Here is a 13,033-nt window from a genome sequence, read left to right on the forward strand (position 1 = left end):
CCTGATTACCCTCAAACTCCCATTCCAACAGCCACAACCTCACAGACCTACATACACAAGCTACCACAAGTCTGCAGCTCTTACAAATGCTGGCCTTCCACCCTGTCACAAGATGATAAGATTTCCTTCAGGAGTCCTCCCACTTGAAATGCACATGCAGGATATTGGGATTGATTTTTAGGGCCTTGGTGGTTCACCATTTGGAAAAAGCTATGATTCCACTCAGAGATCCTGTGGCTGTTGGTTCTCAACCTTGGCCACACCTTAGAATCCCCAGTATGCTTATGAAAATCCCCATGGCCAGGCCACTGCCCAGACCTTTCATTCAGTCTGGGAGTAGGCCCTGGGCATCAGTATTTTTTTAAAGCTCCAGTGTGATTCAGGAGGCACCAACTTGAGAATCTCCACTGTAGACTAATGTTTTGCCAGAATCAGCAGGAGTGTAGAAGAGAGGAAAAAAATCAAGACCACCTGGAATTATTTGTTAGCCTGACAGTAGGGCAAACTGAGGAATTCAAATTAGTTACAGTCACCTTTAATTTTTTTCCCCCACAGCAAATATAGCCAACGTAAATGCCAATTAATAATTGAAAAATGTACCCAAAGTTGAATAAGATAAGGTCTTCCAGCCTGGGATTGTATACTAAAAGTTTCTAGAGTGGTTTTCATCCAGCCTCTTAGAAATAGTAATTTTTTTTTTCAAAGGAATAGTAGTTTTATTTTTTTTCAAAGTAATGATCCTTTAAGCTTTGTGCCCAGAAAGATTTGTATTAAGTCAAAATGCTGTATAGATATTAATGACAGTATAATTGTGGAAAATGTCATTTTTAAAACTAGGTATCTTTAAGAAAAAAGTCTAAAACTAGGTGTCTTTGAACTGGGCCTTCAACCCTTCTGAGGGTTGGGTGGGGGTTTGGCAAGAGGGAACCACTAAATGATATAGCTGTACACAGGTTCTTAATTCTCTTTACAAACATTACAGATGAGTTTTATTTTAATAAAAGCTTGGGAGCATGCTTATAAACTTAAAGTGGGGTTTTTGGTTTGTTTAGGAAAGGTATCCGTCTCCAACCCCCATGCCCTCTTTGCTTACCTGGTGGCATTTAAATGTCATTTTCCATCTTTCTACAGACGGCGAGAAAGCACAGCATGCCCAGCTGGCTCTGCAGTGTTCCATAGGAGCTTTGTTCTCTTCCCACAAGTCATCAAGCTGCCAGGAGTTAGAAACTTATAAAACCTGAATAACGGATGAGGAGTGGAGTCCTTTGGACATTAGGCCAGGACTTTTGTTGTCACATGATAAATACTCACAAGGCACTAAACTCAGATGATTTATTGCTTTAAGTAACTAAACAAGAGAAGAGACAGGCTGTTGTTTCAGTCAAGACAAACGGCATTCTCTCTCCAAGGTTTGCCAGATGCGTCTACTTAAAGCCTTAGCAATACTTTCTGAACAATATAAACACATGAGACACAACATACATGGGTAACAACTTGGCCAATGATACACTGATTAAAATAGCACATAACAATGGCACCCAGCCAGCCTAGATGCTCTGAAATGACAGAAGTAACATATTCCTAGGATGTGCTGAATACAAAAAAAATTTTTTTGGCATTAATACTAACACAGAACACCTTTAAACATTCTGTAAGAATAGGTGCACAAAGACTCACCTCTTCATTTCCAAATTGCAAGTATCTAGGACTGTTTTGAGAAAAGCCAGGAGGCTGGACATCTCCCCTCCCCAATGCTGTCACTTTCTTTGCCAAAGCAGCAGGGGTCTAGCTGGAGAAGAGCCCATATAGGGCTCCAGGGGGTAGTTAAAAGTCACCAGGTAGCTGCTGTGCAAAGCAGCAGGGGACAGATACTGCTCTGGCAGGGTGGGAAGGGAACAACAGCCTTGGTTTAGAGCCAGGGATGACCATAGATTTGACCCAGATTCACCCTGGTGGTCCTTTGGGGGTGGTATAGGCACTGGATGGTCCAGACCCTCCCTCAGGAGGAGTGGTGGAGCCAGAGCTGGGCCTCCAACCCTGAGGTCTAAAGGAAGTAACCTGACCTAGCATTCTAATACAGGGTCATTATGCCACCCTCCAATCAGATGTGCAGAAACCAACACTGTCAGAGACCGGCCCTGGAAGGGCCTGGGTGAGCTCACAAGGAGAGGTCAAGCCAAAGGGTAATACACAACACCAGGGCAAACCGGCTGCTGGCAAGATGCCTCCGGTTTGCCAGATCATCTAGCTTCAGCATAACCTGCCTAAGACTCAGTTTTCTTCTGCTGGAGCAGGTTCTCCAGCAACTTCCTCTGCACCCCTATTCCCAGCATCCTCTCCCAGATTGGAGTGCCCATAGGCCACCGGGGCCCTGGTGAAGCTGGCAGGACCATTCTGCACAGCCCCACACTCTGCAGGCTCCCCTCCCAGATAGCTGGCAGGGGCCATCTCTTCTCTGACCTCTTGAACAGGAACCTTCATCATCTCAGAGGCACCATCCTCCTGTTGCCTGTCCAGCACACAGTTTCCCACATCTCCATCTTTAGAGAACTGGTCTTCTAAATTCTTCTCGTTTTCTTCTGCTAGTCGTTTGTCTCTGGCACTGAGTTTGCCTTTGGATTTCCTCATCTGCCTGCTGTGTATGTCTTCTCGGGAGAATCGCCACTGAAACTGGAAATCACGAGAATGGGATAAATACACAGCCTCTCTGACCTCAGCTTCCTGCCCAAATCAACTGACCAGACCCAACTGCCAGGATTCCTGAGTCAACACCAACCCATCTATCCATCTGTTCATGTCTTAGAGAGTTGATTCTAAATGTGGATTTGGGGGTGCTGTGGGGTGTGTGTTCTGATGCATCCCTTACCAATGTGGCAAAAGGAGTCCTGAAATCCTGTTATTTGGAGTGCCAGGAATAGCTCCTTGGGGCCATTTTTGCAGCTACTCATTTCCAGTCTGAGCATACTGTGGGTTCCTAACTAAGCACAGGGCCTGCATTCTCTCCCCAGCTTACTAAGTTAGGGCACAGGCCATGGGGCAGATGCTGTTCCTGTGTCACCCAGAGCCCTCTGCAGGACTGACAGATTCTTTCCTCAGCTGCAAGGACTGCTGCCAGCCCTCTCACCATCTTGCCTATGGTGCCTCCTCTGCCCATGGTGACCCAGAACAGCTAGTCCAGGTGGTACGTAACAGCTCATCACCTTGACCTAACTCTGAAAGGCCATCCCGGCTCTAGAGCCACCTCGGGGCTTGTGACCTCATCATAGCCCAGGTTTTCCCTCTGCTCCCTCCTCCACCCTCCAGATGTCTTAAGGGCACACCCTCCAAAAACTTCCTCCACCCAAATCTATCTAGGAGGCTACTTCGCGAGAAGCCCAACTGGCAACCAAACAGAGCTGAGCCAAGAACCCTGGTCTCATCAAAGCTCTGCAGCAAGACTGCCCAGGAGAGGCCCAGCCCTGCCACTCCCTGGACAGATTGCTCAACTTGTTTTCTCATCTGTGACCCACAGGATACACAGGGGCTTTCATTTGCAGTTCCCATCATGGTCACTTCCTTCCACTTCAGCTGAACCACAGTGGTGACACCAAATATGTACTTTAATTAGACACCGAGATCGAAGGAAGCCTTTGGTTCCTACAGTGTATCACATGGCTAGAGAAGGGGGCCCAGGACTGCAATTGCACCATCAGTGGGAAACTTACCATACACATACTTATGAGTACTTTGCTATGAAAAACCAAACATATGTAAATTTTTAAAAACCATCCCACCTTTGCAGAGTTTCCTGTGGCAGAGATCTATTTCCTTAAATAAAACATTTGCTGAAACACAAGATACTGAGATTTGATGCATTATGGGATTCCCTGGATTTTAACCCCTTTTGGACAAAACTGGTAAATTTGAGTATTCCATCAAAGTAGAGAAAAAGGAGTGAAATACGTGTTGAAGTCAGGATTTGACATGTATCGTATTCTCCCCTACCCAACCCCCAATAAGTTCACTTTACAATGTTGGATGGGTTTCCCCCTTTGTCACTCATTTCTTGGGACACTTATTCTGCAGACTTTCCTTTGGGGACGGTTGGAACTTCTTCCACCCAAGCTACTCATTTCCCATGGTAGGATCACTCCACTGGCTAAGCGGCACCTCAGACCCTACTCAGCTTGTAGATGTGCACACTTCAGCCAAGACTGCCCAGCAGGCATTTTAAGGAGCCACCATCCACCAGAGGAGGCCACCAATTTCAGGCCTCAGTGGCTGCTGCTGCCTGCCACACTGATGCCTTGTGATATGCAGTGGCCATTATACCTTGATTCCAGCCCAAATGGAAGAGCCCTTTTAAAAAATGGATATTCCCAAGTAGTCAGAACCTCTTCCCATTTTACATATTTTTAGAGAGGCCAGTTAAGCCTGCCTATATATAAATAATCCTCAAGAGGTGGTCAACTATTGAAGAAATCAGGAAATTTTACTTGTGCAGCTGTTTTGGCTAAGAGGCCCTTCATGCTAAAATGTCAAAGTGCTGTGGCAGCTAAGCCCAAATTAAATGCATTCTGGTATTTGTTAGCTGTCGGTCCTTGGGCAAGTGATTACCCTCTGAATCTCTGTCTAAAACAGTTCCTATCTCTAAAATAGTTGTCTCTGGGCCAGGGTCCGTCCACGCCATGGCTGATGTGAACAGCACCCTCTGAAATTGTGTGGTGCACTGCCACCAGTAGTCAGACCTTCCACCCTCAAGACTTGTCAGTTTCTAACATGATCCCAGATATCTTCTCAGGGACTGCTCTTGCCAAATATGCAGAACTCCCACAGTCCCCTCTGGGTGCCTGGCCACATTGTTTCCTGTTCACATTTTGTTGATCTGACAGTCGTCAAGACTGTCAAAGAAGTGCACAGGCCGTGGGAAGGCCCATAGCAAGCACACCAGCCACTTTCTCCAGGACTCTTCCTGGACTATTGGGCAGAGAAAGATCTTAAACTGTCAGTGGTGAGCTGCGTGGGAACAGCCACTTTCTGTCCTTCAGTGTCATCATGGAAAAATCTACCAAGCCAGACGCCTTCTAGGACTACAGTTGTCTGTGCCTTCAGATGGATTTGTGGGTGACCTCATGACTCCTACCACAGCTGTCATGGGTGCTGCAGACAGATTCCCAGGAAGCTCTGACCCAGGCCTTCCCTTTTCCTTTGTTTCTCCTTGACCAGGGGAGGCTCTCAGGGAGAGACAGTGGCTCAAACTCAGGGATACATAATCTGGAAGCTGAATGTTGAGGGTCACGAAGGCAGACTGCCTTAGAACAGATGCTGAGGAAGGAACAGGAACATACCAAAAGAGCCACTGTGTCAATCTGGATCACAGGTTCTCATTTTCCTGAATTCCAAAGCAAGACCCTCATTCAACATTATTAGTGCTGTTTTAAAGGTGATCACAGAGATTCAGAAAGGTTATGCAACTTGCCCCAAATCACACAGGTGGAAAATAGTGCTGGAATTCAAACTCTGCTTTTTCCAGCTCCACCTTTCTAAGCCTTTCTTTCTTGGCTAAAGGCCTTAGTCTCTTGCTTCTGAGAGAATTGAGAGGAAGTGACAGGAGAGGCTATACCTTTGAAATACTTAGCCCAAAGCATGATGCCTCAGCCTTCAGACCTTACAAGGGCGAAATGTATCTTCTAGGTCAGATGCTGAGCTCATTAGGTTGAGTAATGAGCTAATCAGAGTCCAGACTCAACTGCCATTAAAAATACTTTGGTTTTGCTTATTACAAACAAGTATCTACACTGAAGTCTCCTTGACAGGCAACCCTCCCCCCCAATACCAGGGATGAAACCCAGGGGCACCACTGAACCACATTCCTAGCCCTTTTAGAGACAGGCCCGAAGCAACTCGGCAAGATCCTAAGTTGCTGAGGCTAACCTTGAACTAGCAATGCTCCTGCCTCAGCCTCCTGAGCTGCTGGGATTATAGGAGTGCACTATCACACCCTGCAACAGGCACATTAAAAAAAAAAAAAAAAAAAGAATTACTATAAAATTAGAATGGAGATCCCCGGGTGATTCTGAAAAAGGGTCCTAACTGTTCACTAAGACCCTGGCACTTTGCCCTCAGCAGACACCAAGATCACTGAAGGGCTCCTTCAAACAGCTGCCCACCCTGTTCCAGAGGGTCTGACCCTGTAGGCATGGGGAGGGAAGGCAGACTTTGAGTCTGACAAACTCCAGGGTGGTGATGATATTGCCAGTCAATGGACCACATTTTGAAACCCACTTAACTAAGAAGAAACAACTGGGCAGGGCTTAGCCACTCAGGAAATATCTGGGGAGAAAAAAACACCATCTCCCAGCCCTCCTTTTGCCATCAGGGAATAGCTTCCTCCATACTCCTCCCTTCTACCTTCTACCTGTCTCTTTCACCATGCAGGCCTTGCTCTTTCTCCTTTAAGCAGAGGACAGTCACAGTTTTAAATAAACAAAAACCTCAAGATCCCAAGGCTCAAAAAGGAGACACCTCAGAAAGCAAGGAGAGGCTAGGGGTATGTGTCTTTGGCCTACCCCAGTGTGTTCTGCGTTCTGAGAAATACCAGGGAAAATCTGAGCCAACCACAAATTGGCTAGGAAAACAGCCTGCAGAGTCAGGGTCTTCCCAAACCAGATAATGTGCAACACCTGAGTATGCCCCGAATCCAGGGCTCCTTCAAACTTGGAGAACTGAGAGAAGAAAATCCTTGGCTTTACAGTAGTGTGTGTCCAGAGTTCAGCAGGGGGCTAATGGATTTAAATTGCACGGTTTAATAAGTTATATATGTGTTCACTTAAAACATTTTAGCTGGAAGAGAGACTTCTGAATAGTAGAAATCACCTTTTCCCTTTGAAGGAGTTTAGTATTTGCTTTGAAAAATCACACATACACAGAGGTTTCTTTCAAATGCTGAAAGGTCTTGGAGAATTTTGTCCACGTTGCTCATTAAAAGAGGACCCGATGCGCCACATCCTTGATGTGGCAATCCTGCAATTTCTTTCAAAAGTTTCAGTGCTAGATTGGAATGTACATGTTCTGGGCTCCGAAGTTTGATTACTCATTCATTGATTCAATAGATATTTGTTGAGCACCAATGAAAATCCAGGTACTGGGTGAACAGTAATCAAAGGGAAAAGTCTTTGCTCTCCTGGAATGAATGTCTGACTACCAGGAAAGAATAAATCAAAGAGCATAAATCACGAGAGATCCACAGGAGAGCTCTGCACGGCAGGGGAATATGGTTCTTCTGCACTGTGTTGTGAAGAAGCCTGGCTTGGCCTCAATTAAGAGAGGTGTCCTGAGAAAAGGATGCCTGAGTGGAGATGAAATGGAAGAGTGTATCCTAGGTGAGGGAATAGCCAAAGCAAGGCCCTGTGGCCAAGGAGAGCAGAGGAGAATGGGCGCTGGGATGCAGAGTAAGGGGCTGGCAGAAGTAAGAGGGGGCCAGATCACATAGGGCCATGGATGGATTCAAGAGTTTATTAGCTCAATTCACAATAGCTAAACTGTGGAACCAATGTAGACACCCTTCAACAGATGGATGGATAAAGAAACTGTGGTGTATATACACAATGGAATATTACTTAGCATTAAAAGAGAATGAATTATGGCATTTGTAGGTCAATGGAGAATATCACATTAAGTGAAGTAAGCCAATCCCAAAAAACCAAAGGCTGAATGTTCTGATAAGTGGATGCTGATCCATAATAGAGGGATATGGGAAAAATGGAGGAACTTTGATAGGACAAAGAGGAGGGAGGTGTGGGAAGAGGGCATGAGGGGAGGAAACATGGTGGAATGAGATGGCCATCACATATGGTGCGACGCTACATGGTATGCAACCACAGAAATGTAAAGTTGTGCTGCAGTTGTGTACATTGAATCAAAATGCATTCTGCCATATATACCTAATTAAAATAAATAAAAAGAATATCCCCTCCATGGATTGCTTTAGATTACTAGTATGGTTGGTATGGGAAAAAAAGTTTCTAGGGCCTAAAGTTGACAGGTCTTAAGGGTAAGCTAAATATAGTGGGAAGGAGAGGGCAAGTTAGGGAGGACCCCCCAGGTGGGCGGGTGTTGTTCCTCTAGATGGGGCCAGGTGGGCCAGGTAGGGAGGGGCAAAGTCCTGTGCATGCTCTTGATGGAGCAAGCGAGAGGAGGTAGCGCACTGCAGTCCCGTGCAAAGCAAGGGCTAAAAACACAGATGTAACAGCATTGAGGTCCTGAGTGAAGCCTTGGGACGGAAGATTTTCTGAGAAGACGAGAGAGAGGAGAGAGAGAGAGAGAGAGAGAGAGAGAGAGAGAGAGAGAGAGAGAGAGAGAATCCCAAGGAACTTGGTGTATCAGAACACGGTGGGACAGAACCAAGAGAAAACGGTGTGGCACACACTGTCAAGAGCTGTGGGTTCCATCATGAGGACTACATGGAATTACCAGGGGACACAGACCGAGGGGGCTGAGGCAACAATGACGGAGACAAAGAGATACATCGAGTGCGGAAGATGCATAAAGATGTTTAGTGGCAAACTCCCCTCTTCCTGGGACTATACCAGTGAGGTGACTTGGAGGTCTCACGAGAGCACAAGTACTTGACATCACGCACCTCCAATCTTGAAATGATGCAGGCACATTAAAAGAGAAAGCAGTCTAACTGCATTTATTATAGAGCCGATTAGGTCTGGAAGTTATTACTAAATTGGTGGTGTGGGGGGGGGTCCTCCCATCTTCTCCAGTTTTTCCCCCAAAGAAAGGCAGTTCTGCCTTCTTGGGGATTGAATGCTGTGTTGCTCTGTTACTGAGCTACATCCTCAGCCTTTTTTGAGACAAGGTCTAAGTTACCGAGGCTGCCCTCAAACTTTCATTCTCCTGCCTTAGCCTCCTGAGTCACTGGGATCACAGGTGCGCACTACCACACCCAGCCTGGCTCAAATTGGCCACTGACTTGTCCCTGCCAGGCCAGGGCCTTCCTACTGAAGTCAAATTGCACCACAGGCAGACACCTGGCAAGGAAAGACAGCACTGTCTCCTTAAGGGCTGAAGCCAGATTCCTTCCAACGTTTGGCAGGAGAACTCTTATGCACTGCTTGTTGAATGTCACTTTCTCTGAGTGATGTCATCCCGTGAGCCTGTGGCAGAGCAGTACTGACAGTGGTCTGTGGCCATCCATCTTCCAGCCGGTGGCTGACTGCTCCTGGTGGTTAATAGTGGATCAGCGACTGCCTGCTGGTCCACTGCTGCTGTCACCTGTCACATTACCATCCCAGAGCCTGGAGAGAGCCCTTCCTCTGCACTCCAGCCCATCTGGCTTTGCGTCCCCATCGCCTTGGCATTCCTTCCATGAGTGGGCACCCCCTGGATTTGTTGGCTGGTGAGGGGCTACTCCAATCTGTTCGCTGGCTGGATGCTCCTGCCTGGGCCTCTGTGTCCAGAAAACACAAGGAACCAACCAAGAGTGGGGAACCTAGAGATGGTGCAACTGTGCAGAGCTGAGCAGGTCAAGCAGGTTCTGTCCAGAGTATGACCTTCACCATTAGAATGGAATAAAGCGGATCCAGGTGACACCTAACTGGAGCTTTGGTGGATTCCCTCAAGTGCCTGGACTCATACTGAGCAACTGGTGATACACCCACAATATATCACATAGCTTTCACAAAATACCTGAGAAAAATCAACTTAAAAGGAGGGAAAGATTTATTTTGGCTCACGGTTTCAAAGGAGGATTAAGTCTGTGGTTGGCTGACACCAGTGTTTCGGGGCAGCATCAGGTAGAGGATGGCAGAGGAGCTGCTCACTTTCTGGTGTCCAGAAAACAGACAGGAAGGGGCCAGGTCTCTGTAGCCCCATCAAGGGCATGCTCGATGACCTAATTTCCTCCCCCTAGACTTCCTCCCAGTAGCTCCATCAGCTGTAACCAAGCCTTCCACACGTGAGCCACTGATGGATATTTAACACACAGGTAAAGGCTGCAAAGCATGGGGGTGTGAAGCCTTACAGTCACCTGGCCCAAGGGGAGGACTTGAACTTAGCTTTAGGAAACAGCAGATTCTGAGAATGGCCACAGTCTCTTAGTGCAGCTGTACCCAGAACAGTTCATGAGAAGTCTAGCAAGAGGGAAAAGACTCTGGGAATCCCTGACCACAGCCTGGCCTGAGGACTTGCTGCCACATGCTATGACTCGCTTCCATCTGTATCACCAGCTGTTACTGTGGCCATCCATCCTTGACAGGTCAGAGCCTGTCAAGAAGGGACTCTGGCAGGGTCTCTTTGCCAAGATCACAAACATCTATGTCCTGAGGATCAAACGTGCAAGCCAGAGCGCCAATCAGCTTGTAGTGGGATTAAGACAGAGAAGCCACCCACATCTTGAGCTCAAGCTATCCCCACCCCAGTCAGACTACAGCTGATGTGTTACCCCCGATTTTGGCATTGTGGGATTATCTGTTATCTGTGGGGGTCCAGAAAAGCCTCTGTCCCCCCATCCAGCCTGGCCCTCAGGAGGTTGGCAGAATAGCCCTCCAGTCCCCTCAGTAGCCTCAGGTGTGATTCAGTCTGTCAAGGGGCTCAGGTGTTCCCTGGGCTCTGAAAGCACTTGAAAGTTGGAGCAGGCTGCCCATCCAGCTGCTGTGGGAAATGCACTGGAAGATGAAGCTCTGTTGAAACCCAGAGGTTTCTTACCTTTGATTCCTTCTTCTTGATTTTCTGAGGTAGACATGGTCTCTGAAGAAAGACAATCTGCTTGGTGGAGATGCTCCCTTCCCTACAACACAGTGAGCTGAGACTGAGTCATGTTACACCGGAGGAACCCCAAATCTAGCCTGGGTGCTACAGTCCCCAATTTCATGACAGTGGGCACCATCTTGCTACATGCCTGCATTGCGTGCCTGAGCCTGTGTCAGCCAGGCCCTCTGCTCACCTCCTGTAATGGCTGGAGAGCCCAATGCAGGGAAAGCACCACCAGATGGTAAAAGAAATGGCCCCACTCCACTCACCCACCCCCAGTCTGGGGGCCATCTCAGATGACCTGCAGAAGCATTCTGGGTATCCCTGCAAAGCAGGCTCCCTAGGTGAAAACTCCCTTCCCTTGATGTAAAGTAGTTGGCATCTTAATCAAATGGGGACACACTGGTGAGATTCAGACTCAGAGGTGGGGCCTCTCCCAAGGCTATCTTTGGTAATTATGGCAGGGATGGGGGTGTAAATAAGGACCTGGGTGAAGAGCTCAGTCCTCAGCCATGAGGACAGCTGGCAGAAGTATGACCAACGTGAGCTCGTTCACAGCTCAGCTCCTACAGACACGCAGTGCCAGGTGGGTAGCACCATGGCAGCTGCCAATCAGCTCTGACCCACACAAACAGAAGTGGTGAGGGTGGCTCATCCCTGTGACTTGGAGCTAATGATGACAGAAACAGTGTATAGGAGAGCATCGTTTTCTCTTGCCTCCACCCTTCTGGTTCTCTTTTAAAATCTCTTAACTTGCAAACATCTTCTCACCACATTTGGCCCAGGTGGCTAATCTTAGGTCCCCTGGGCAGGACAGATTCCCTGGGCAGAAGGGGTAAAGAGGAGGTGTGTGTGAGAGTGGAGAAGGTGAAATTCTGGCTCTGCATCTCCCAGTTGGAGGGTCAACACACCAGCTTCACAGGCTTGTCGCAGGATTAAGTCAGTCCTCCACATGGAGTGCTTGTTAGAACAGTGCCTAGCATGGAGTAACTTCAATAACAACAACCAGTCATTGTTACCTGGTAGTCTTGACAACGGGAGTCGGAAGCACACAGGTGAGCTGCCAGCCATAGGCTGCCAGTGAGTTCAGCAGGGGCACGTAGTCAGTCTGAATCTCCACGCCCTGGGCAAAAAAAGGCCACCATTAGCCCCACTGCTGCCTCAAACCACCTCCAAGCCACAGGAGGCCACTGTTCCATCTACCAGCCCAACAAAGCCAAGAAGAGGTGCTCTGTTGTGTGCCGGAGAGTTAAATTTAGAGCCAAACTGCCAACATGGGATTTCTTTCCAGGCCCTGACACAGTCTGTGTAGTTGGCAAGGAATTACAGCCAAAAGATTAATCCATTAATTTTGTTTTATTCTTGTCTGGACAAATAGCCTCCTGTGAGTTTCATTGAAGAAACACAATTACCTCGCCTCAAAGGCACGTTCAGGGTCTATGATAACACACACTGCTCTGGATGATTTCAGAGTGTCATGGGGAGTTAAATTACATTTGACAAATGATCAAGTCATTTGCATCCAGTCTCAGCCTGGCACACATACATGCATGCACATGTGCGCGCACACACCCCCGTGCACACACAGAAGCAGTTTCACCTGTGCTATCCACCCTGCCATCCAGAGATGAATGCTGTCAGTGCTTTATTTCAAATTAGGATCCAGGGGACTAATACTTATCTTTCAATCTGAAAATGCAGCCCTGCTCACACAAGAAGACAACCCTAAGGTGAGGCCACTGCGCTGGGTTACTCCATGTAGGCACCTTCACCACACCAGCTAGGCTGTGAACACCCTGGACTCCTGTTTTCTTAGCTTGTCACTGGCCTCCGAAAATGTCAAACATGCATCCAGATTCCTTGTGTCCCGTGGGTGCACACGACTCATTCCTCGAGTGTTTGAGAACTGCAGTGGGATGCACAGGTGAAGAACGGCACAGCCCTGCCGCAGAGTTCACAGTGCGGTCACCAAAGTACAGACTGGTCTGCTGCCAGGGCCACAGGCCTCGAATGTCAGAAAAAAGAAAGATCCAGGCCACCGTCAAAGCCAGCTTTCAGGAACCTGCACAAATTACAAGATGAAGCTGGGCCTGGGGCTCCAAGCAGGGTGGGCCTCATGTGGAGGCATCAGTGTGTAGTAGCCTGGAGTGCCGTGCTGGCAAGGGAAGCAGCCCTGGTGAGACTGCCTGCTGGCGGCCATTCGGGACACAATCAGCTCATCTGGCTGCCCTACACTTGGGAGCCAGAAGGAAGGGAGGGAGATGAAAGAACAATCTGCCCGCCTCTTCAGACAGCT

The 13,033-nt window shown here is 48.0% G+C and overlaps 2 protein-coding genes across 3 annotated transcripts in view; one reads left to right on the top strand and one right to left on the bottom strand.

Moving 5' to 3' along the window:
- Positions 1-13,033, top strand: part of Oxnad1 (oxidoreductase NAD binding domain containing 1) — an 84,788-nt gene that overhangs the window by 59,843 nt on the left and 11,912 nt on the right. Inside the window, exon 10 of one of the 2 annotated variants that reach the window (XM_027923160.2) lies at positions 1,132-3,835. The exons of the other annotated variant lie outside the window; for it this stretch is intronic. The gene's annotated coding sequence lies outside the window, so the exon portion shown is untranslated. Of the gene's footprint in view, positions 1-1,131; positions 3,836-13,033 lie in introns of those variants that run through there. 2 annotated transcript variants of the gene reach the window in all.
- Positions 1,319-13,033, bottom strand: part of Rftn1 (raftlin, lipid raft linker 1) — a 195,995-nt gene continuing 184,280 nt past the window's right edge. Inside the window, exons 8-10 of the mRNA XM_027923158.2 lie at positions 11,757-11,860; positions 10,693-10,774; positions 1,319-2,670 (exon numbers count right to left, since the gene is read on the bottom strand). Of these exons, the coding sequence (XP_027778959.2) occupies positions 2,272-2,670; positions 10,693-10,774; positions 11,757-11,860 (585 nt within the window). The 3' untranslated portion in view covers positions 1,319-2,271. The remainder of the gene's footprint in view (positions 2,671-10,692; positions 10,775-11,756; positions 11,861-13,033) is intronic.

The sequence above is a fragment of the Marmota flaviventris genome, chromosome 1 (assembly GCF_047511675.1).
Source record: "Marmota flaviventris isolate mMarFla1 chromosome 1, mMarFla1.hap1, whole genome shotgun sequence".
NCBI lineage: Eukaryota > Metazoa > Chordata > Mammalia > Rodentia > Sciuridae > Marmota > Marmota flaviventris.